Below are 24,152 nucleotides of genomic sequence, written 5' to 3'. Positions count from 1 at the left end.
AAATATAGTTTTTAAACTAGTCTGTAATTGATATTGGTATAAAATACATAAATATATATATATATATATATATAACTGCTGTATATACATGTACATGTTAGGTATGTATGTACATAAAACAATGTTATGAACATTTTATTGCTTGATTTTTGTTTTTTTTTTTTTTAGTATTCATAACACTTTAAGTTGCATCTAGTCAATGCCAACCGTATTTAGTACTTAGGTCTAAGAAGCCTTTTGTTAAACTGCCACAACAATGACGACGTTTATAAATATTTCATTTCTTTGTTTACGAGTTTGCGTATGCCATGTGTTGTTTATTAAATAGTTTCACTAATGACGATATGTTTACCTAAATTATAGTAATTTTAAAATGTTTTTGTTCTAGCGGCCAGTGAAGGACATTAATGCACTTAGCGCATTGCAATAATTGGTTTAAAGCTTATGTTTGGTTTTGCGATTTCGTCTAAGAGATACTGGTACAGGTCGTATGAGTTATTGTTTAAATATTTAGTTGTATGTGTGTGTTCGATTATACATAGTTGCGTACAATATATAAAAAGCCAATTACTAAACAACAGCAACTAAAAACTGTCACTACAAATACAAATATATATGTATATATTATATGGTATGTGTATATATATAAACAGTAAACATATTATATTTAAATTCTAGTCGCACTTAAATTCAATTATTTGTCAATTGATATTTGGTAAGATCAACCAGATGCTCATACAGCATATCCTCCTGCGGCGTTAGCCCAATCATAATCCAACCCGATATAGCCGCAATGCTGCGCGTCACCGATAAACTGCTCCAGACGCTCTGCACACTATTGCTAAGCTACAAGCACAAAATTCAATTATTATTAATCTTTTAAAGTGTTATTGATTGTAAGCTTACCAGTTCCTGTTGAGTTAACGTTATATTGGCATTGTTGTTAAACAAATACAACTTCTCGTCAATCGAATCGGAGCATATAGTTAGTATGATGGTGGCTATATATATCATGGTGATGATAAGCCAGCGAAATGACACCAGCTCGCTGGCATGCGAGAAGCTCCAACGACAAATATCCATGCTGCAAATAGAAAAATGCCATTTTAATATATTTTAAATGTCAAAGCTGCAGCAGCAGCAGCAAAAGCAAATTGTGCTTGGCACCAACTGACATTTATGTATATATAGTACACATAATGTGGGCTTGCAAATTATTTAATGGCAATCTGTGCAGAAAGCTTAAAGTACAAAGCAGCACGAAGATTTTGACATTTGGAAATAGCAGCAGCTTCACATAAATCACTGCATGCAGGATAAAGAGTTGTACACTTTCGGTTTTAAACTGAAGGCGAGGCGAATTGATAAACTGGTGGGGAGCAGAGCAGAGAACACGAGCCAAATGGCAAAAACACTCGAAACCCAAATAACCAAAGCCAAAGCAACAGCAGACAATTTCAGTGCCAAAACCAAGCGCACACCCACACACACACACACACACACAGTGACACACACGCGCGCAGCAGCAACGTTGGCGTTAGCTTTAAAGGTCAAGAGTGCAGCAAGCAAGTGTTTGAGCTTGTGTTTGTGTGTGGGTCGCATATAAAAAGAGCAAAGTTTAAGGGCATTAAAATATTTTGTATATATGATGAAATATACCCACGCAATGTGCCGCTTTACAAAAAAAAATTATGTTCTCCACTTGCATCTGCGTGTGAATGTGTGTGTGTGTGTGTTAGAAGCCAAACAAGGCAAAGCCACTTGAAATTTGCATTGGAAATAAGCCTAGCATACTTTTCAGCGCTTACACACGCATGTTAACGCGAGTCTAGACCAACTTTGTTGCTGCTTTATTTTACTTGAATTGGCTTTGGCGCTGGGCACATCAAGGCTCTTTTTGCGTTTTTGCTTTTTTGAGGTCAATGTGTTGTTAGCTACTTGAACTAAATGAGTAGCGACTATTTTTAGAAGGCCAAAAATGAGCCTAGAGAACACTCTACAAGGACTCACCGATCGAACACTGAAACCAGACAAATTATGGCCAAGCAGTAGAACGTATTCAAATAGATGTCCGCAAAGCCAGCATAATCGCTTATTAGCGCCAGCGTTTCACTGCTTGTCCCCGACGCCTTTGTTGCTCTATCGGGACTCCCTGTGTCGTCCATAAGCGAGTTTGGCATTTGTGTTGTGCTCGTGCTTGTTGTTGTCGTCGTAATGGGCGTGGTTGTGCTAGCTAATGTCTCGCCAGCGAGATTCAAGCTGCTGATAACCTTTGCCCAGTCCGCCGGCTGGCTATGGCTGCTCATCACGAAGAGCAGATGAGCCAGGGCTAGGCCCGCCAGCAGGCCATGGCATATGTTGGAGATGAGCAGCCAAATTCGTTGAATTACACACGCCAGCTGAATGTTGCTCGAGATGCCACCATTGCTATAAATAATTAGAAACGTATACAAAATTAAGTTGCTTCGAATATCACGTAATTAATCTTCTGGAAATTGCCCACGAGCTTCAATTGTGCGTGACAGGCAATAAATAAAGTTCAATTACAACCACGTTAAAGTCAAAGCTGACACTTGATTACATACACTGTGCTACAAAGTTGTCGACAGCAGTTGAAATCAATGAAAGTATGCGCAATTTTACTTGCAAAAAAAATACGTATACTTAATAAATTTAAAATATTTGCACTCATTTTGTTTTAACGCAATATTAATAGAAATAATTGTAATTAAAATGAATTGTAATTAAAATAAAGCAACTGCAGCTTAACTAGAGTTCAAACTATTTTAGGTACGCACATAAATATTTTTGCTTTGTCGTCCAATGTCTCAAGCAAACATAATCCAATTTTAATAGCATTTCGCATGCATATCAAACGAAAATCAAATCAAATGAAACCCCATTTAAGGCAGTATTAATAGCTTGGCAATACGCAAATATGCTTGCTGTGTAAAAATACACAAGCCAGCCCGCCCACCTCAACCCCTATCTGTGGTCGGCTGCCTAAAAATAGCTCGACATACACACAGGCCCAATCAGAAGTCCCACTGTGCGTCCCACTCACCGATTAAGTTGAGCATCGAGGAGACAGCGGGTGTCGCCATAGCTGCCACGCATGCTGCCGCTGGTGTTGGGGCCGTTGGAGCAAAAGAGACGACCGGCGGCGCCCAGCTCGGCGGCCGAGATGCAGCTGGCGCTGGCGCCGGCAGCGCTGCCACGCGCACCTGACGCCCCCACAAAGGAGCGCTTGTAGTAGCTCTGCTCGACGGGTCGATAGCCCGATGACGTCTGCAGGAACATTTTGTCAATGTGCGCGGGCGTATCGTCGGTGGGCGAGACGACCGGAGTGAATGGATTGTAGATCTCATCACCCTCAGCAGGTGCAATGTCATCAGCCAGCTCCTTCAATATGGAGGATAAACCACCAGCTGAGTAAAGCTTGCCTGCCAAAAACAACAAAAGAGCGAGAGAGAGAGAGAGAGAGAGAGAGAGAGCGCGTGTGAGTGCGCAGACGTTAGCAGCAGTTGGGGTTGGGGCATTGTTGGGTCTACTTACTGATGAGCTGCCCACGCTTGTCGCGCTGCGATTTCGTCTTGCGATGCACACGCCGCTCCTCGTAGCTGTGATCGATCTCCAGCTCACCGGATAGCGATGCATCATGCATATCCGAGCACTGCTTGAGATAGCGCATCAATGTCTCATTGGCCTGGCGCACTTCCATTTCCCCAGCAGCAATAAGTTTGCGCTCACGTCGCCGCCGCGACTCGGACTTGCTGCGCTTGCGACGCGGACTCTTGTCAAAGCTGTTCCGCGAGCGCAAGGAGCGCTGTGCTGGACTAGCCTGTGGATCCGACAGCGATTGCTGCTTGCGTGAGGCACCCACGCCGACGCTGCCGCCACTAACTGCGCCCACGCTCAAGGCTGAGGGCGTGGGCGAGCTCTGCTTGAGCTCACGATCTATGTAGCCCAGAATGCCGCGATGAAAGGACGAGTCCACCTCCAGCGAACGCAGTGCCGGCGACTGCGGCGAGTGTGTGCGTCGCGAGCGATGTCCATGCGTAGCCGGCAGCTTGCTGCAGCGTCTCCCGCAGACTCATGGCATCGCCCGAGGAGTTGCGACTGCCATCACTCTGCTTGGTGGGCTTCGTGGGTGAATCTGCCTTTTTGGTGATAGCCACCACCGCTGTCTCCTCGGCACCTAGTGAAGCGCTCTCCTCGAGTGTGTCCTGCGTAGGCGGCGCATGTCCATTCACCAGCACCACCGTCTGCTGCGAGGTTTGACTGGGCGAACCCACCAGCTCAATGCTGTCCGCAGAGCTCTGCGCGCTTATGCGTCCCACTGTAGTCGCTGTTGTTGTGGTCGAGGCGGTGTCATTCAAAGCTGCAGCGCAGTCCTCCAATGTAGTTGCTCCCAGCACTGTTTGCTCCAGTTCAATGGGTGTTGTTGTTGCTGTTGCGGCGGCAGCTTCACGCTCCAGACGACGCTGGCGCGCCTCAGTGCGACGCTGTCGCTGATGCTGGCGATGTACCTTGGGCTGTTGGGTTTCCATTGCGCCTAGACTAGAGTTGCAGTTGTTGATGTTGTTGTTGGTGGTGGTGCTGCTGCTGCTGTGGTTGTTACCAGCATAACAGGTGGATTAGTGGTGCTTGCCAAGTTTGTGTCTAGTTAACTTTTAATGCGACAGCTTTTATTTTTTACTCTCAACGCTTTGACCCAAATAATAATGCCGTGGCATGCAACTTGCTGCAGCTACACCCACACAGACACACACATACACGCACACAGAGAGAGAGACGCTCAGCTGCTTATGCCTAAAGGCTTTTGTGCATTTTAATTCAAGGCTCTTTGTAATATTTGAATATTTTGAGAGCTGCACACTTTAAACAATTTCAATTTGCGTTTAGAAATTATTTATAATTGATAATGAAATTGCATTTATAGCTGCATACACTGATATCACTTTTCTATATATTGCACTGGTATCTATATATATTGCACTTTTAGTTACGCTTGGTGCTCCGGCTCGAGTGTTTTGCTCGCGTTCGCGGCTGCTAAGCGACTGACTTGGGTCTGCACGAGCCAGTAATGTCCTGGCCTGGCCTGGCCTGGCTTGTCAGTTTTGGTGGTGGCTTGTTGTTTGTGTCCTGCTTCCTGAAACGTAGTAACCAGCACGAAAGCTTTTTGCACAATGACAATGACGTCAGCAATGCGTTCAAAACTAACGCCCACAGGCACACACACATACACACACACAGCTGTACTTGTATGTGTGTTGGCATTATTGACAAATTCTATTTTTAGGCACACGCCAAGCTTGCGCGCAGTTGGGGAATCTTTGTTTTTAGCAGCAGCTTGCGCCAACCACAACCACAACAAACTCAGCTGCTACACTGCAAAAAACCAAAACATATATTAACATAATTAAATGCATGACATAATTATAATTATGTATGCTTGCATTTATTAATGCTAATTGCAGTTATACCCTTTAGTGCAACGAGTACAACTGAGCGCAGCAGCTGTCAAAGTTTTTGCGACATTTCGCCTGCTGCCCCACACTACTGCATATCTATTTTGCAAAGCTTCACCTGCGCTCACTCTCTCACACACACACACACACACACACAGACGCAGGCGCTGTCAAGCTTGAAAGCTCGCTGAGCAATCAATAAATGCGTGGTTGCGTCTCAAGCTGGGTCAGAGTTCTGCGCAGCTTTCAGTCTCTACATCATGCTGATGACGTCAATGGGAGCGCAAAGCTTCGGCATTCAAAACAACAAACAACACATGCGACGATCGTGCTCGCGCGCTCAAAAAATTCCGGCAAAGCTTCGCTTTGCCATTTGAAGGTGTCGGGCTAATTTGATTATCGTAAAGCTTGCGTGGCGTCGTTCGTCGTCGTCGACGTTGTCGTAGTCTAGCTGCAGCAGACGATGCTACGCTAGCGTCAGCGTTAGCGTTGGCAGCAGCAGCTAATGGCCCTTGAAATGCCAAAAGGCGTTGGGCACTCTTGAACCGCGTAGCAGACTCTTGCGCACTCTCATGTTGTTTTTTTTGCCATTTAAACGGAGCCACAGGCAAGTTAACGGCATTGTGCACACGTCATGACTGTGACGTCAGTAGGGCGCACACACGGCATCAACGCTAAAGTATGTGCTCTAAAATTCCAAGATTTACGAGATGCCAAAATGCAAGAGCAAACAAAATAAATTGTTGACTGATGTGGGCAGCGCGCAGATACTAAAATAAATTGGATTAAGCAACATTGTATAAAATTAGGGTTTAGTATTCAATGCTAATATTATTTGCATTGGTTTATTATGGAACTCTCATATTATGTTACGTACTTAGCCTCGATTACGATTCAATGATGAAGACACATTCATTTATAGATATACGAGCAGTTAGAGCCATTGCTGAAATTAAATGGCGCAGCAAAGAATTCACATCAACAACTAGTAAATTTAATTTACTAGTTTCACAAACATGCTGCTGCTTTGTTTGTTATTCTAATATAATAAACTGAAATTTGAATATTTTGAATATTTACTGCGTGCTCATTGTTAAAAAAATCACCAACATAATCAGCAATTGTTTTTAATATTGATATTCCTTCAAGTGGTCTCACATTCTGTTAGGCTATGTGTAAATATTAATTTGTTTTGTTTTTGTTTTTAATATTGCAAGCTGTTGGCAACCCTAGATCAAGTCTGACAGCCAGACTAACGTTGCCTGGGGCAACCTGCAAACGATTTGGTCAATAAAGTTGTTTTCCAAGCGCGACAACTGCGCAATTTACAAAATGCCGTTACTCGAGGCGCCTGCTGAAAATGCAGAATTTTCACCAGAGTCCTCGCTGCAACCAGAGCTGCCTTTGGTACTGGCGCCACTACCAGGACCAGTTGCAATGGCTCAAATGCGTATGCCGCCAGCCGAATTTCGACAACTGCAGCAGCAGCAACTGCAACAGCAGCAGGAACAGCAGCTGCCACAGCTGCAGCGAAATAATCGTCGCAACTTGGCGGCACGCCGAAATTCCTACGACAGAGATGTGCCCATAGCAGAGGAGACCGAACACTTTCCAGCTTTTGTGCATTTGTTGCCGGTGGTGTTGCCACCACAAGGACCCGAGCCCACATTGGATGAGCTGCTGGTGAGTGTGCATAAAGCAAAACAGCCTACAGTTTGTTTTTAAAAGTGAAATCCACAGCGACGCGTTACAGAGCGCACAGATCTGGAGAATGTGGAGACAGTGCGTCTGCGTGTTATATCGTATACAATAAGTTTATCGCGTCTGTCGCTGTTTCTGCCACGACTGCAGCATTTGGACTTGAGTGGCAGCGTGCTGAGCTCACTGCGTGATCTGGGCTACGGACTCATGCAGTTGACACACCTGAACATCAGCAATTGTGGGCTGCAAAGCTTTGATGGCACCAGCGGACTGCCGGCCATACGCGTGCTCATAGCAGACAGCAATATGATACAGCGCGTTGGTCCTTTGTCGGAGCTCAGTCAGCTGCAGGTGCTGCAGGCGCGCAATAATCGCATCAGCGAGCTGGGACTGCTGTCCTTTCTGGGCTTGTGTGCGCAGCTGCTGGAGGTGGAGCTGGGCGGCAATCCGGTGTGTCGTTTGCCACTCTATCGCGATACGCTGAGACGCAGTGTGCCCACGCTGCAGCTGCTCGATGGACAGCCGCTGGATAATGAGTTGAATGTGGAGACGCCGACGCCGCCTGTGGCAAACGTTGACGAGACTGATGTCTCCAGCGGCTCAGAGACCGCTGCTCGTCCCGCTACAGCGCCGCACAACAACAACAACAACGACTTTAGGCCAGTTGGCCAACGTCCTGCATCCGCTGTGCTAACGCTGGATGCATCAAACTATCGCCGACAATCGACTGCTGCTATTACAGCCACACCTGTTGCTGGCTCTGTTTTGGGCTTGGTGCGTCAGCGTCGTCGTCGCAGCGGACATGCCTGGGTTAGTTCATCCAGCGGCTCGTCCGCCAGCTCCTCCGCTGCTTCTACGCGTGCGCCTTCCATTAGCTCCTCAAACAGCAGTCTGGACATGCACTCCACTTCCTATGCCTTCAGTGCACGTAGCACGCTGGATTAATAGCAAAAGCCAAGCTTCTACTTTGCTCACACACAAAAGCTACAAGTTTATTGTGATTTATAATAATAAATATTATGCTTGTTACTAGGACAGAGGACATGTCAGATCGTTGTCTACGTCTATATAAATATTGTGTGTGCTTGGTGTGCACTAGTGCGTATACTTAATATTGCTAATCCGTATAGGTAAATTGAAACAAGGCCGCCGAGGGTGATCTGATCGGCACCAATTGGCTGTGGCCATCTGCATTACGGAACACCATATAGTCACGTCCGTTAATCAAACGCCGCACGCCTGCGCCATTCTTTTCATCCGGCAGCACCAAGCCCGGATTACGTCGCCAGCGCTGCAGATGCTCGCCGCCGCCTTGATTGAAGATGCTTTGATAGGGCGGTGGTGGTGTCACATGATTTGCATGCGTCGAAGTGCCCAAGAGCTGTCCCTCGCCGCCTTTAATGTGCCCCAGAGCACGCAGCCAGCGTGAGGGTTTAAACGAACGTCCATTGGTTGCGCGTCCAATGCCATGACGCGACCACTTGTTGGCCTCGTGTCGTCCATTTATGTAGCGGAACAGCAGCTCTGTGGTGAAGACCACAAAGGCTGTAGCAAAGCCAGCTAGCATTATATAATAAGTCATCATCAGATCGCCATTGCGCAGCTGTCCGCTCCGTGCCGCCCAAATCCTGCGGGCAAATGTCCGCGCTGGGCAACTGCCGTGCAGACAAATGCTTTATAATGCCAGACTCCACCAAATTGAGCAATCTACAATAACAACCAATAATATAGGTTCACTAGCAATTGTTGTTTAACTTACTCAGGATCAAATAGCTCACTTAGATTGCTTCCAATAGGATAAGCAAATGCACGCTTCTTCTTCAGAAATGGCTCCTTGGCCAGCGCAAAGGGACAGTGCACCTTTTCGTCCTTAAGATTGATGGATTTCCGATATAGATAATCCTTATAGAGCATTATATTTATAGCTGGCCGATCGCGCACAAAAACATATCCATTGAGGTTTACATAGTTTTGCAGATTATACGTATCATTGGTGGCATCCGAAAAGACTGCATAGTTGTTCTTGATCATGGGATTTAGCATATACAGCGATTCGTTGGTCTATTGGGCATAGCAGTTGATTAATAAAAATATATACTTGGCTTGGTTGTAAACTTACAGTGCGTATGGCATACTCAACGCCGCCACCACGCATGGTAACAAAATGTTTGTTTTTGGTCAGAATATCGTTAACTGTATTGAAAGGCAGCGTAAACTTGGATAGTGTAAGAAAAGCGGTCAAGTTGGCCGTATAGAAGGAGGTCAGGATGGTTATAAATATCCACCAAGTGGCAAAGAGCAAACGTGTGGAATCTGCAATAAAAAATGTGTAATGAATTAAACATTTAAAATATTAAACGCGCAGTGTATAATAAAATTAGAATTTCACCACAAATTCTCAACTACTCTCTAGGGATAGATTAATATTACTTTATATATGCTGAATCTAACTAATATATGCAATCTTTCAAAGATTAAATAATATACGTTAGCTTATTATACACATATCTGAATTGTTTTATCTCTTTACCATTTGCTCTATATTGTATAATAACTGAACTCTATGCACCAACTAAGTGAAACGACAAATGCGGCAATTGCATGGCTGGCTCAAAGCGAATGCAAATAGTTGATGTATATCGCTGCATTAGGGTTAATTGTTGGCTTACCTGCAATGGGGGACAAAGTGCTGCCCTGCTTCATAAGTGCGCCGTAGACAAACCAGGCGCAGTGGCCCAACGAATAGGGTTGCTGCACGCCATCGCCGGATAGACGATTTCGTAGTATGATCAGCACATAGATAATAGGACCGACGGCCAGCAGCGAGACAAAGATGAGTATCCAAACCCAGGATTCGAGAACGAGGGGTGCACAGCAGCTCAGGAATTTAAGCCGCTGGCCATTGACGTCGCGAACGCCGCGAGGTGTGCATGCCACGGCTGTGCTGCTGCGGCTTTGCTATGCAGCCGTCCATTAATTTCCTAATACGTCTTCGAGGTCCAGGCGTTATAGGTTGGGAGTAGTAAATAAAGCATTAGGCGGCTTGCTCCGGTAGGAAGGAATACAAAGCAGAGCCAGTCAAACAACTCAATAGTAATAATAATAATAATGGCTACAAGCTTTAGTTTTAAGCTACTTACGCTCTTGTTGACCATTTCAACGAGACTGCGATCGAAATCAATGGTGGAGCCCAGAATGTTATCCTGCGGCACAACCACCTCGTAGGTAAAATTAAACTTCTCCTGTAGAAAGTTAATGAGTTGAAAGGAGACGCCATGACCCACACGCGTGCCATTCTCCAGCAGCTCTGTATAGCTCAGCGGATAATCCTCCAGCGTTGCAATGCGCAGATGTTGGCCATTGATCCATTCCCGCAAAGCGCGCAGCTTAACCTTTTTATTGAGTATGGTTTCCAGCGTTTCCACCGGCGCATCATCAGTCACACCCGCCATGTCAGCCTCCACATCAACGGGCAGCTCCGTAACCATATTGCCCTCCTCATTGATCCGTATTAAATTATCAGGCAGCGTATCATTAAAACCAGGACAAGCTGCGCAGAGCGCAGCAGCAACCAGCAGCTCAAGCCCAGTGGCCATTGAATCTATTTGTTATCCACTTTTGTTTTGCGCTTTCGCATAATGTCTACATCCGTACAGTTGAGTTGCTGTTGCTCGCTGGAGTTTCAACAGTCACTACCGTTAGTCACAGCAAACAAAGTAAAACTGAAACTTGCAATTGAAATTCCAACTGTTCCCGTCTATATGGTAAGTATGACTCGTGCATGGTTGACCCACAACAAACACAATTAACAATAATGACAAGTGTAAACATGACAGGGCACTGGAGCACCCGAAACCCAATTCCACATGCTACTTAAAGCACCAGCACCCTCACACTCGCACTAGCTTCACATATGCGCTTGCAGATTGTAAGCTCTGATTAGCTAAGCCACTTTTATTACACGGCTAAAAAAAGCAGCCAAGTTAGACATACTTTGTATAGCCACAATAATGTAAATACGATTTATGCTGTAATTAATCGCAATTGCAATTATGTTACCCAATTGTGAGCGCAACTCTTACGTACCCTAAAGGTGAGCAACAAAACTTGCGCTTTGACTTTTACTTTTCAACAACACAATTTCTCGCAGTGTCTCTTCACTATTGTGTTCCTTTGGGTGCTATTTGAATGGAGTCCAGCTAATGAAGCATTATTTGTTTAGTTATCGACGACTTGAGAAAATACTAAGTAGAAATATAGTTCAAGAGCAAGTTAGTGAATTCATGCTAAGATTATACAATCAGCTAAAGGATAACAAGCTGAATTCAAGGTTGTCGGGCCAGGCTTACAATTAGCTGAGAATAGCACTTAATAGCTTTGCCTAAGCAATTACACTTAATTTCTAGACAATTCATACAAAATGTATATAAATCAATACGTTTAGTTGACGTACACTATTATATAATATATTAGCTTAAACCTAATGCTGCTATTTACAAATTCTATATACAAATCAGCGCGATTGTTGGGTCAGCCAAATCGACTGCTATTCTCCAGCAGCTCACTGCTTGAGTCGCCAAAGCTTTTCTGACTGCACTTGCAGTCCTCGCCATCGATGCGCCCCTTGCCCGACGTTAATATACGCATGCCCTCTGCAAATTTGGGAAAGCCCGACATGGTCTCCTTTATCGTTGTCATCATCACAGGCAGATACATAAAGAAATCTTTGAAATGCCCCACAACTGTGTGATAATCCACTTGTCTGCCATTCCCCTGATAGTTGCTGTCGCCGTCAATGTCATTACCGCTGCTGGCATAGGGCAGGGCCAAGCTTAAGCCAAAAACTGCAAAGACAGCAATTAGAATTATGCCTGACAGTTTATATAACTTGTGCGACTTACTCAATGTGAAAACAATTGCAACTGCTTCAATCTGTCTGCTGTCTGCCATGGCATCAACTCTTGAGGTTCACGAAAATTTCGCTAATGCGCAGCGCTTGCGATTGGGGTCGAGCATTTATAACATTTCCAACTGCAGTGCTAAGCAGAAATATTTATTTTCAACGTCAAGTGTCATTCAATGTGCTTGCAACGCTGAGCAGCTGCTGATGACAGCAGAAAACTCGAAACTCTTGACGTAGTTTTCACTTTCAATGCTAACAGCTCAGAAACTTTTCAGTTTCAATACCAAAGAGGGCTGCATCCCAAGCAGTTAAATAACCTCTGCTTGTAACATAGCTAAAATTCTGACTAATCAAGCAGCAAGTTTTAGATCTCCGATGCAGTTGCTATCAAACCTCTGCTCCTGTAAAATACATTATAAATAATCAAATACAAATGAACTGCGAAAATCAAATTACATTTTATTATTAAGAGATTGCTACAATTCAGCACCATCCAGTCCTTTTGAGCCTATTTGCCACAGGGCGAACAAGGACATCCATGTCCATATGCAGGTAAGCAGTTCGTGGCGCAGCAAGGTCCCGAAGGATACATTGGCCTGGGTAGGGTAGGGAGCGCACGTAGGGCAGCTTGGTAGGGGAGGATACGTAGGCCTGGTAGGGGGGGGAGGGCACGTAGGGCAGCTTGGTTGGGGAGGATATGTAGGTATGTAGAGAGGTGGGGTAGCATACGTAATCCGAGTAGATGTAGTAGGTGGTAGGATAACCAGCGTATTACATGTAGGTTGAGGTGCAGGCAAAAAATATGATGTGAAAAACATATTCCAAAAGAACAATAAGTAAGTGATAGTTGGTGGAAGAACGGTAACTAAAGTAGTTACGATTAAACTACTTATTATGACGATGCAACACATCTTAAGACTTTTTATTAACTAAACTGTATTTAATTCTATATTCAACATTTTCAGGCATTTATAATTTGATTTGCCATTGTTAATTTGCATGAAACTCTAAGCAAAAATATATACATATAATGTATGCTGACGACAGCAGAAATCTCAAAACTCTTGACGAAGTTTTCATTTTCAATGTTAAACTTTTCAATAGCAAAACTGCTGTGACAGTTTATAGGCAACATTGCTTGTCAATGAAATGATGGCTGAATCATGGCCGCAGATATTCTGGACAATATTAAAGAAGCAGCAATTAAATTCATTTATAATTGTTAATAAGTATTAACTTAGTGGAGCAGCAAGCCATAGATCTGCTCATTTAGGCTGCGGCTTTAATTCCATGTTGATCTGCATAATGCTAATAAAATGCCCTCTCTATGTAAAAGTATAAATACAAATCAGCTCAAATTATATTTTATTCGGAACAGTTTGCTACCCCTTAGCATGCACTCCTTTTAAAGCTCATTAGCCGCAGTATGTACATTGACAAGTTGCAGGTAGGCATCCACCTGCACAGCATGGTGGATGTTGTTTTCCAAAAATGTTATTCCAATTGAAGTACAAGTAACTGAAAAACGTGGTAAGGGATGTAAGTAAAGCACCGAATATGACACACATCTTAAGACTTTATATAAACTAATATGCCTGCAGTGAATTTTGTTTTAGATTTCATTTATTCATGCATTTATAATTGCTGGAACAATTTGATTCCTTTTTTGTCCATTAGCCACAGTGCATACAATGACAAGTTGCAGGTAGGCATCCACCTGCACAGCATGGTGGGTGGAGTCTTCCAAAAAATTTATTCCAATTTAAGTATAAGTAACTGAATAACGTTGTAAGGGATGTGAGTATAGCACCAAATACGAAACACATCTTAAGACTTTTTGTTAACTAATGTGCCTGCGATGAATTTTATTCTATATTTGACTTTTTTATGCATTTATAATCGCTGTAACAATTTGATTTGGCATTGTTAATTTAATTCCAGTTAGTAAACAAATAACAGTAGGCGCCACATGGCGGAATTGTTCTCAGTTAAATTCAAATGTATGCTTCAGCATGACTAACAACAGATGGCGCTCGCTTACTGCTCGCTATTATTGTTACTTCTTGCTAATTAATATACAAATATAATTTATTTAATATGTTAATGTCAATTGAATATATGAATTGCTAATTTGCTTACAATCTTCTAATCAATCATGCAATACTTGATTTAGCTGGATTGCAATGAAGCCCCAGCTCAACCCCCATATCATGTCAACTTGCAAAACCGCATGAAAATAATTCAAATAAAAGTGCAACGCAAGCGATTTGATATTGACTTGACTACAATTTAAGAAACTTGCTGGCCGTGCAGCAGTTTGTTAACAAATATAAAACCTGATATAAAAGCTTACTACAGCTAATCAAATATGACGCAAAGCGCTTACAATGTGGTTAACGCTAAAAGGCAATTTTCATTTCTCAGTGTCAAAGTCAAGCGAAAGTCGCGCTTAGCCTTAACACTGACCGACTTACATGGGCGTCGGCTGAAAAGGCTAGAAATTCTATTATTTATGCATGTTTTTGTGTCAATTACCTTTCTAGCAATGCGGCGGGTCCAATTAGCATTAAAAGCACGTACAGACTGCGCTATATAAACAATTATACATAGCTAGACACTTAATTCGAGTTGAGAGCACAATTATTTTCTCATTATGTTTTATGACAAGTATGACCAAAAGTGCGAAATTTAAAATTTAAATATATCTAAAGCAACAATTGTACACTCAACATTTAATATGATTGAGTCAACATGGCGGCTACTTATTATGTAGCATATGTAAGCCGGCTTGAGTCGTGTGTAAGACACGCGCAATCAATCTATTACTTCAATGTGGAATTTACCCAGAGGCACACCCCCTCCGCCTCCGCACAGTTGGTGTTTGCACGCCTTGTTTGATTTGCTGATTAGACACTTGCCAGCGAGATATTATCAAGTGTTTATTTATCAAAAGCGCAAATAAATAGTTTGAGCATGTGCAAGAGACTTAGACAACATATCACAGGTATAGCAATTAAATAAGACAGTCTTTGTTTAGACCACAAAATCCGCACGACTATTCACGCGTGTGATCAGAAACGGACGCGCCGTGGTGGGGCAGTTGAACTTTTCAAAGAGCTGCGTATTGAAGCCGCTCTTCTCGCCCGGCAGCTCCAGCATGTTGTTCCAAATGGCATTGGCGGCGGAGGCATGACCACGCTGGCTCAGATGAAAGCAGTCTTCGGAAAAGAAGCGCGTATCTGTTTGACCGGAGCGTGTGCGCGGAAAGTCCTCGAACTGCGAGAAGGGCTGTATATTGATGGTAAAGGTCTGCGGGCAAAAGAAAATAAATAAGATAAGCTTTAATGCATACTTTGTGGTCACCTACATCTGTATTGAACTCCGTTCTGTTGGCCAGCTCATAGTCCTTGGCTATCCAGCTTTTCATAATACGCTCATAGTAGTCCAGCTGCTGCTGCTGCTTGCCCACAGGCCAAGACACTCAAAGCGCAGCGTGCTGTAGCACAAAGGCGGCAGCCCCGAGAGATTCGTAAGAAAGCGCAGATTGGGCGCTGGTACGACGTTGAGCATCAGACGCGGTATATGATCTCGCAGATAGCGATAGGTGCTCAGCATGTTCTGTTCATGCCACTTTACCGTTAACTCTGGCTCGGCATAGTAGCATAAGTCGGCACAGAAGTCATTGTTGCCTATGAACAAAGTAATCAGCTTCCAGTCGTGCGTCATATTGACATGCGGATCACGTTGCATGCGCTTGACCAGCACCTTGGCCATGTAGGGCATGTCTCTGGACATGGCTGCCAGCTCAGCGACATTGAAGCGCGAGCTGCGATCTGTGGAGAGACCATCCTTAAGCGAATAGCCATACAGATGCGGATTGAACTCCTTTAGTATGTTGGGCAGCGTTAGATACTTGCGCCAATTGTCCTGACCACCTATGGACCACACTACGCCACGATTCTCAACGGTCACATGCACCAGATTGCTGGCAAAGATGCCGTTGCCAGCGGTTAGCGAGTCGCCCATGGCTCCAATGATGTCGATGTCGCCGGGACGCAAGCGATGCACGCTTGTGGGACGCTCAGCGCTGCGTCTGCCTGGTCCATGCTCAGCATCACAGAATTCCAGCAAGGAGCGCGTGCGTGGATTCGATTTTTGCGTTTTCTAGACACATAAATATTAAATTAAATGGAATTTATGCTATCAAAGGCTTCGCTTACCCCCGCCCGCTGCACTCGCTGTACATTTGTCGGTTCATCGCCACTGCGACCGGTGAAGGCCAGTCCGAGCAGACGTAATGGCCTGTAGGCATTCTTCAGCAGCACATCCAGTGAGGTACGCTGTGATGTCACACGCTCCATGGAGCATGCCAGCAGCAGCAGCAACAACATGAGGAACTTACAGCATAACTTTAATGTTGTCTGGCACATCTTGTTTTACAGCTATAAATAACAAAATATAAAAAATAAAGAACATCAGCCACGACGCAAATTTGTTGTGGTTTGCTTTTTACTTTTGTTTTCAGTGGTGACGCTGTTGGCGTTGAACCAGTTCTTGGCAGATGCTTTATTACACAGATGACTTTAGTCAGTTTATTCACCTTTTGGCGTTTGTTTTTCATTTGAGATTCGCTTTTATCAGCCAGCCAGGCTTAGTCAGCTAGTTTGAGCATTTGGCGCCTCAAGAGAATTCTTGGTTGAAATTATGCTAATTCCATTTGTGCTAATGTTCCGCTTTGAACAACAGTCGAAAACAATATACATATAGTAATATATACACAGCGGGATAATGATGCACACTTAAACTGAAGGTTAAACAGCAGCTGAACTCAAAAATTGGAATTTGTTTTCGAAAAATTTCGACCAGCTGAACTTTGTATTTTGATATTTGGCAAAGTATGTTAGATTGCTAAAAAGTTAACTTTATTAACTTTTGCTAAGGTTGACAGGCGGAAGTGTTGGAAATTAGTAGCACACACATTTTGCACACACGGCGTGCTAAATCCAGTTGTGATATGAACTATAGACTTGACAAGATTTCTGTTTCCTAAAGCACACAAACAAAAGACTTAGGCAACGAACGCGCCAAATGCCAAATGAAACAAAGCCCAGAACACCACTTCAACATAATATGTTATAATTAATTAACTGTGAACAACAAACACATTATTTACCTCAAAGACAGTCGGCAAATTGTTGACACTGTTGTTAACACTTTAAGCTACTGTTATTTAGGCTTTATTATTTGTTTTAATTATATAAATTTTGCATTCACAGTTTACTGGTAAATCTTGCAACTCGTTGTAGAAAATTGCACAATTACGCGAAAAAATTATTAAATGTATGACAAAGTTTACTTTCTATATTAAGAAATTCTAGCCGATACGTTACGGCAACGCGTCCGGCTTCGTGAATCGCATAGAATCGACTGCTCGCTAGAATTTCTGATTATGTTGATTTTATATGGACGCAGTCAGCGAAATCGCAGCAGACACAACGTACTACGCATAGAATAAAATGGGGAAAACAACTGAGCAACAAAATAAGACAATAAAAAAATAAAACAATATCGTATGGGTATACGAAACACGTAAAAAGAACAAAACTGATCAAGTGCCGGCGCACTTGACAGACATGAAGATATGCCGCAAGCATTTACTTTCAAGTTTATAAATATATAAGATGATTTCAGAATAAAACAAAAAACATAATTAGCTTCAATTATGTGCTTAAAATTGTATTTAAAAAATGTGATCAACTTAATACCCAAATACCCGTTTAAGCGCAATTTTTAGGTATACAAATAAAAGCAAACAGTAGCGAGCCGGTTGGTTGCCCGTCTGAGCATCGTTGAATTTTGAAATTCACTTTCGTTCAGTGTCGCTAAAAATAGTTTGCTGGGCACGCTGATCTCTGACCAGTTTTCAAACTCAACAGGCAACGCGCTGAGCTTGGCTCAAGAGGCTCGTTTCAAGTTGTGGGCTAAAGGAGCAGCCCAAGCAAGACGTCAGCATTGCTGACAAGTCCACTTGGGCTAAAATGCAGGCGTTAAAGCTGGCAACATGTACGTGCATTAACCATTAAGCTTATAGCACAGGCAGCAGTAATTTAATTTAATTTTACTTTAGCTAATTAGATTGCTCTTTATGATTATAGAAACAAAGGGAACTTTGTGGGGGGTATCAACGGCCCCCCGCTGCCACTTAACTGTACATTTAGCAGGCTATATATCATCATTGATCGGGCACCCTTGTCTTGAGACAAGCACTTCCACTTCCTACAAGCAATCCAATCCAGCGTTGTCGCAGCTTAACCTTGCCACCATATAAAACAATAATAACGGCAAGCCGCAATTAAAGCCAGACAACGAAGAGGCTACAACTTGTTTTTGCACAAAATAAAAAATTAACAAGTAACAGCTTTATACACGACAAGCTATGTAAATGAAACGATTGCTGTTGATGAGCTCAAGATTAGCCACAGCCACAGCCACACCCACATCCACAAATAACATCTTATTATTATTTTAGTTGGAATCATCATTGTTTTATTTGATTACTTGAATTCTAATTCAATTAGTTTTTGCTTGTTATTCAAATATATGAAAAATGGTCTATTAGAAAGTATTTTATTTTTATTGGTGTTTCTATTTGTTGTTGTTGTTGTGTTGGCAAAAATGCAGTCATGTTGTTGCTTCTGAACTGCACTTTATCAAATCGATTGTTTTTAATTAGCTTTCACATGTAATTTCTGTTTACAACTGGCTGATTCTGTTCTGCTGATTGATTAAGCAACAAAAGTGCATAAACAATTACCCATTGGTTCCATAAAGATTTTGTTGTTTTTGTTGTTGTTGGTTGATTCATATTTGTATACGTTAAGTAATTCTGATTTCGTTATGTTTATCGTTACGCCAATACCATATCTATATGTATATATAAATATAATCCAAGCAGCAGCAGCTCACTCCACATCCATTGAAGAATCAGTCGGCGCAGCCTGACCGTCCACATCCATTTTGTCAGTATTGCCAGCGGGCTCGCCGCCATTCTGTTCCGTATCCTTGGGCGGTGTCGTCTTGGCAGCTGGCTTCGGCTTTGCACGCGTCACAACCGAGTTGACACAGGCATTGAGGGTCTGTATTTCGTGGCGCAACGCGGCGAGCTGCACAGGACTGTCGGCAGTGCGTGGTGATTGGGTGAACTTGGCCAGGTTGGCGTCCAGCCACTTTTGCGCCTTGTCCGCAGTTTCGGCAATGTTGATAAACTCGGTTTCCGTCAGATGATCGTACTTGGGCACTCCCTTGCGGAATTCACCCACTGCATGGCGAGCGTTGTTAATGCTGTGCTTCAGCTCATCGAATGCGCTAGGACACTGCTCGTAGTCAAAGGCACGCTGCCTAATAGGATCGCATTGCTGTTGCAGCGCACGCAGGCGGCTCACATAAGTGTCACGCTCGCAATCCTCGCCCTCCTCGTACAGCCAATTCTCCAGCTCATTCAGCTGCTTAACAATATTCTCACGCTCCGACTCCACTATATAGCGCTCCAATGGGCCGCCCTGCAATTTAACATTAATAGATTAACAAATTGCTAACATACAAATTGTGTAATCCACTTACCGACAGCTTGTTACGCATATCGTAGACAAACTCCTCCAAACCGTTCTTGGCATCAATGCGCTCCGTTTCCTTCTGATCATTAGCTATCATCTTGGTCTCCTGTTGCGTATAGTTGCCCATATCTGTTGGATTAAAGCCATGTGTCAGCACATCCATGGTCAGCTCAATAGCCTTTGAGGACTTCTTCTTTGTCTTCTCAGAGCCCTGCAGTGCAGAAATAGATTGAACAACCATAAGCAACAAGAAATAGAAAAGTGGCAACAACAATAAAGCGAAGAGGAAAAACAGCTCAAGCAACAGCCTACAATATGAGCAAGAGTGGGTGTCTTTATGATTTATAAATATAATACGAGTTGCAATTATTGGAATAAAGGCGCATTGTAACGTGTTTTTATATATTTTGGTATTTTCAAATAATAATAAGTTGAAATTGTAACATAAGAATCTGTTTAGGCAAATTGTGTAAGCATTTGTATTGTATTGTTTGTTTTGAACAATTTAGCAATATATATATAGATATAATTTTGTATTTATATATATTGTTGTAGGAGCACACACAGGGTAGGCGGCTTATGAGCGGTTTTCATCATTCGTTTCATTATCGTTTGTTAAATTGGGAAACAGAATTTATGCACAACGATAAATTTAATTGAATTTTCTTTTTTTTTAAGTTTTGCATTTATATTTGGACTTATATAAATTATAATTGGCATTAAAAGGAAGTGTGGAGTAAATTTGAAAACGTACCGAACCAAACCAGCCCTTGACCCGTGATGCCCACCCTTGTCCGCCAGGCGTTGTGGCTGTTTCCTCATTTTCACAATATGCCTATTGAGAGAGCAAAACGCGAGCGCACAATATCCAATATTTGTATGTATTTTTGTGATATTTATATATATATGTATATAAATATTTTGTACATTTATATTAGATAGAGAAAGAGTTTTAATAAACACGACAACAAAAGGCATCAGCAGCTACAACAATACATACAATATACTGAGATAAAAGACACGGAATGAAACCGCAGGCATTATCAAAAACATTTTCGAGTGGCTTTTAATGAACTCATTGTTGTTATCTGCCATGGGAAAAGTATTGTTAACTAGCTAAGTAATTATGCTGCGGTTTCATTCCTTAGGCAAATGATGACAAAGTAAATAAACAAAAAGTTTAAATGATGATGAAACGGTTAGCAGAGCATAACATCTAACGGGGGTTAGAAAGAAAAAAAAACTGAGAATATGCCACGCAGCAGGCTAAGCAACAACGCTTCAATATAATGTAGATGAGATACTAGCGCTATTGATAGATAGGGGAATAAGTTGAGGAGCACTTACCTCCTGTTGTCCTTCAGTAGCCTCGCCAGCATTGTTGGCCTGCTCACCGCTGGCGGCAGCCTTCTCTTCGCTTGCAGCCGCTTCAGCTGCAGCAGCCTCTTCCATCTCCTTGCGATCGACCAGTGTAGCCGATGAAATCAGCACAATGCCATTTTGATTGATGCGCACTTTAAGTTTAACCTCTTGGCTTTCGCCGCGCTCCGTCGGCTTCACATCCTTGATCTTCCAGATGCCAATGACCTGATCTGGATATGGCACTTGCTGGCCATACACAATGGATGCATTGAAGGGACCCTTGCGAGTTATAGTCACCAGGCGACTAAAGGGCGATGGATGGAATTGGGGAAAGATTTCAATTTCACCATTCCAGGTGGCAGAGCCATCGCCGTCCCAGAGCACTTTCACCGCATAGTTCTGTATATCGGTGACACCAAACTCACGCACACGCACAGCTGGCGACATAATGGCGCACTGCAGCGCGGCGCCACGTGAGACAGCCTCATCCTGATTAAGTGTGGTGCTGGCTGGTTTGTTAAAGACCTGCACGCAAAATAAACAATTTAGCAAAATATTCGCAATGATTAATTTATGTTTAACACACCTGTTCGATGAGCTGCTTGATTGCAGGTATGCGCGAGCTGCCGCCCACAATTTCCACCGAGTGTATATCATCTAGCGACAGCTTGCACTCCACCAGCAATTTCTTGAACGTCTGCTCGACACGCTCTAGCACTGGGGCGCAGAGTTCCTCCATTTGTGAGCGCTGCATGCTGGAGCTGACGTCAACATCTTCCAAGAAACATTCGATGTTCAAGGGCAGTTTGGTGCTATTGGCGGACATCTGCTTCTTTAGCTTCTCGATTTCGGTCAGAAGACGCAAATGAGCGCGCGCATTGGTTTTGGCATTGATCTTGTAGCGTTCGAGGAACTCCTTGGCAAAGAAATCGGCAAGCGCCATGTCAATGTCACGACCTCCAATTTGATCCCAGCTGCTTGCAAGCATCTTCAGCTTGCCCTTGGTGAAGGAACAGGCGCTGACCTGCAGCGCCGAGTGGCCAAAGTCCACAAAGATGACATTGCGTGGCTTATCCTCGAAGAGATCGTTCTTGTAGAAACCATAGGCCAGCGCTGTGGCTGTTGTCTCATTCATAAGGCGCAACACATTAAGTCCAGCAATCTGTGCCGCATCGAGCAGCGCTCTACGCTCGGCATTCGTGAAGAACACGGGACAGGCAATCACACAGTCATTGACCTGTGTTTGCATGGCAGCCGACGAAGTCTCCTTCAGCTTGGTAAACAGCATAGCCGTGAGCTGCTCGGGTGAGAAATGCTGATCTTCTCCCAAATAGTTGACTTTGATGCCAATGTTGCCATCGGGGCGCGATTCAACGCGCGCTGGAATGCTCTTAAGTTCGTGTTGTACATGTGGATCGTTGAATTTGCGGCCAAGTAGACGCTTGAAGCCGCCAACTGTGTTTTTCATATTTGTCACCTGCTGGTTCTTGGCGGCAACGCCAATGATGCGCTTCTTGCCATCGAAGGCCACACAGGAGCTGTCAATCAAAACCAAACATCAATATTATTAAAAGTGTAATAAAATATCGTCCATAAAATTGGCACTTTTTTGGCAATTTATGTGCTCATAATTACAAATATGGCCCAAACGCTGCTACAAGCACAAAACTGAATCATGCCTATATGTATGTCTGTATGTATTTGTATATTTTTGCCGGCTATGATTTTATTTTTGACTACTTTGGTACTAAACTTTGTTGCTCTCGCAACAGCTGGCAAGCGCTCTCTTTGATGCTGCTCCGTTTCGGCCAGCATGACGCATGGTTGACATGTGAATGTGTGTGCGTGTGTTTGCATGCCTGTGTGTTTGAACTGACCAAAAAAAAGTAAGCATATTGGCAAAATGGAAACTGCGCCCACGCAGTCTCAAAACATTTCTACATTCAGATTTTGATAAAAAATACAACAAAAAAAATCAGTCTGAAACAGTTGGCTGTGCAATATCTGACTTGAACACATGCATACATATGTACATACAAATGCATGAATGTGTATTTCTCTCATTAATCTGTAATGCTTTTTATGGGCACTGACAACGGGCCAAATTTAGGCCTAAGCAATCAGCGCAAATTGCATGCATATATATGTATGTTCATATGTACATGCATTTGTTAATGTTCTTGGTTTTTACAAGCGTTACCAGTGCACAACAACACTGGAAATTCGCGCGCACACATACACATACATCTACTCAACCCAACACACACTTTTATAGGGGCATGACTTACATTCACACATATAACATAACCTCAAAGAAAGAGAGCAAACGATTATGCAGAATGTTTCGAGAAGCTACTAGGGAATGCTTACAATTGCCGCTAATACAATGCTTGTCATCACAAAACGGAGGCTTAGAATTAGGACTTGAATACTTACGGAGTTGCGCGTAGACTATAGTCATTGGCAAGAGTCTCGATGCCGCCGGATCTGGCTGCCGCTACAAGGCAGCCTTCGTTACCAAAATCGATGCCAATCACAGACATTTTTTTCCACTAGTTTTGGCTGCCGATTCGATTGATTGATTTAGTTGAACTGTATATTATTTGGTTAGACTTTGTTGCCTAGTTGCTCTTTATATCTGTATGTAATTTTTTTCAAGGGGCGGCTTCGGTTTGTTGTTTGTTACTTTGTGTTTTAGCAACTGTAAAAGAAAATAAAAAATTAGTTGTAGATACACACAAGCCACGCACGCGTCACAATATTGTTTCAATTGACAATTAATTCCAACATTTGCTTTGATTAAAAAGTGTTTTTTCTTTCGGCTTAACATTTTTGTTGACCTCATGAGAGCAGAAAAAATTGTCAATGCTAAACTGACGCCCATTGTTTTTTCTTGTTTTCAATGATTTTGTATGAGCTCTAGCTATTACCAAATATTAACGCACATTTTAGCCAATTATATTTAATACAAACGCCTTCTGCTTATTATAACAATCTTAAACACACGTTTTTCAGCGTAATGAAAATTGTAGCGAAACTTCTAGCACATGTTGTTGTTGTCGCACACTATTGATTAACCGCCACAACATATCAGCCGACCAC

The 24,152-nt window shown here is 43.0% G+C and overlaps 6 protein-coding genes across 7 annotated transcripts; 1 reads left to right on the top strand and 5 right to left on the bottom strand.

Moving 5' to 3' along the window:
- Positions 1-640: 640 nt before the first annotated feature.
- Positions 641-5,143, bottom strand: LOC108600559. Its single transcript, XM_017988222.2, is given in 6 exon segments — positions 641-846; positions 907-1,084; positions 2,011-2,427; positions 3,065-3,443; positions 3,556-4,069; positions 4,071-5,143. Coding segments are annotated over 6 exon segments (2,124 nt in total). The 5' UTR covers positions 4,551-5,143; the 3' UTR covers positions 641-690.
- Positions 5,144-6,649: 1,506 nt separating this feature from the next.
- On the top strand, positions 6,650-8,209 carry LOC108600561. Its single transcript, XM_033293437.1, has 2 exons — positions 6,650-7,154; positions 7,212-8,209. Exons 1-2 carry the CDS (start codon positions 6,804-6,806, stop codon positions 8,115-8,117), a joined length of 1,257 nt encoding a protein of 418 aa, XP_033149328.1. The 5' UTR covers positions 6,650-6,803; the 3' UTR covers positions 8,118-8,209.
- Positions 8,210-8,266: 57 nt separating this feature from the next.
- Positions 8,267-10,868, bottom strand: LOC108600560 (glutamate receptor ionotropic, kainate 2). The gene is given in 6 exon segments (XM_033293438.1): positions 8,267-8,778; positions 8,780-8,879; positions 8,932-9,233; positions 9,292-9,485; positions 9,842-10,111; positions 10,243-10,868. Coding segments are annotated over 6 exon segments (1,881 nt in total). The 5' UTR covers positions 10,769-10,868; the 3' UTR covers positions 8,267-8,289.
- Positions 10,869-11,695: 827 nt separating this feature from the next.
- LOC108599373 lies at positions 11,696-12,365 on the bottom strand. The gene is made up of 2 exons (XM_017986177.2): positions 12,074-12,365; positions 11,696-12,016 (listed from the first exon to the last, which is right to left on the bottom strand). Exons 1-2 carry the CDS (start codon positions 12,120-12,122, stop codon positions 11,703-11,705), a joined length of 363 nt encoding a protein of 120 aa, XP_017841666.1. The 5' UTR covers positions 12,123-12,365; the 3' UTR covers positions 11,696-11,702.
- A 186-nt stretch (positions 12,366-12,551) lies between these two features.
- On the bottom strand, positions 12,552-17,500 carry LOC108598839 (phospholipase B1, membrane-associated). Its single transcript, XM_017985593.2, is given in 6 exon segments — positions 12,552-12,671; positions 15,100-15,384; positions 15,443-15,543; positions 15,546-16,239; positions 16,296-16,517; positions 17,249-17,500. Coding segments are annotated over 5 exon segments (1,410 nt in total). The 5' UTR covers positions 16,506-16,517; positions 17,249-17,500.
- Positions 17,501-18,731: 1,231 nt separating this feature from the next.
- LOC108600803 (heat shock 70 kDa protein 4) lies at positions 18,732-24,100 on the bottom strand. Of its 2 annotated transcripts, XM_017988586.2 has the most exons (7): positions 23,996-24,100; positions 23,487-23,751; positions 21,637-22,588; positions 21,036-21,575; positions 20,443-20,523; positions 19,696-19,899; positions 18,732-19,634 (listed from the first exon to the last, which is right to left on the bottom strand). In XM_017988586.2, the coding sequence occupies exons 2-7, from the start codon at positions 23,591-23,593 to the stop codon at positions 19,038-19,040; spliced, it is 2,481 nt and encodes an 826-aa protein (XP_017844075.2). In that variant the 5' UTR covers positions 23,594-23,751; positions 23,996-24,100; the 3' UTR covers positions 18,732-19,037. The 2 variants fall into 2 exon arrangements, with proteins under 2 accessions (XP_017844075.2, XP_017844076.2); XM_017988587.2 differs by lacking the exon at positions 20,443-20,523 and having other exon boundaries at positions 23,996-24,099.
- Positions 24,101-24,152: the final 52 nt, after the last annotated feature.

This window comes from Drosophila busckii, chromosome 3L, assembly GCF_011750605.1.
Source record: "Drosophila busckii strain San Diego stock center, stock number 13000-0081.31 chromosome 3L, ASM1175060v1, whole genome shotgun sequence".
NCBI lineage: Eukaryota > Metazoa > Arthropoda > Insecta > Diptera > Drosophilidae > Drosophila > Drosophila busckii.
The sequence above is the reverse complement of the archived record's forward strand: the minus strand, read 5'-3'. Positions and strand labels throughout refer to the sequence as shown.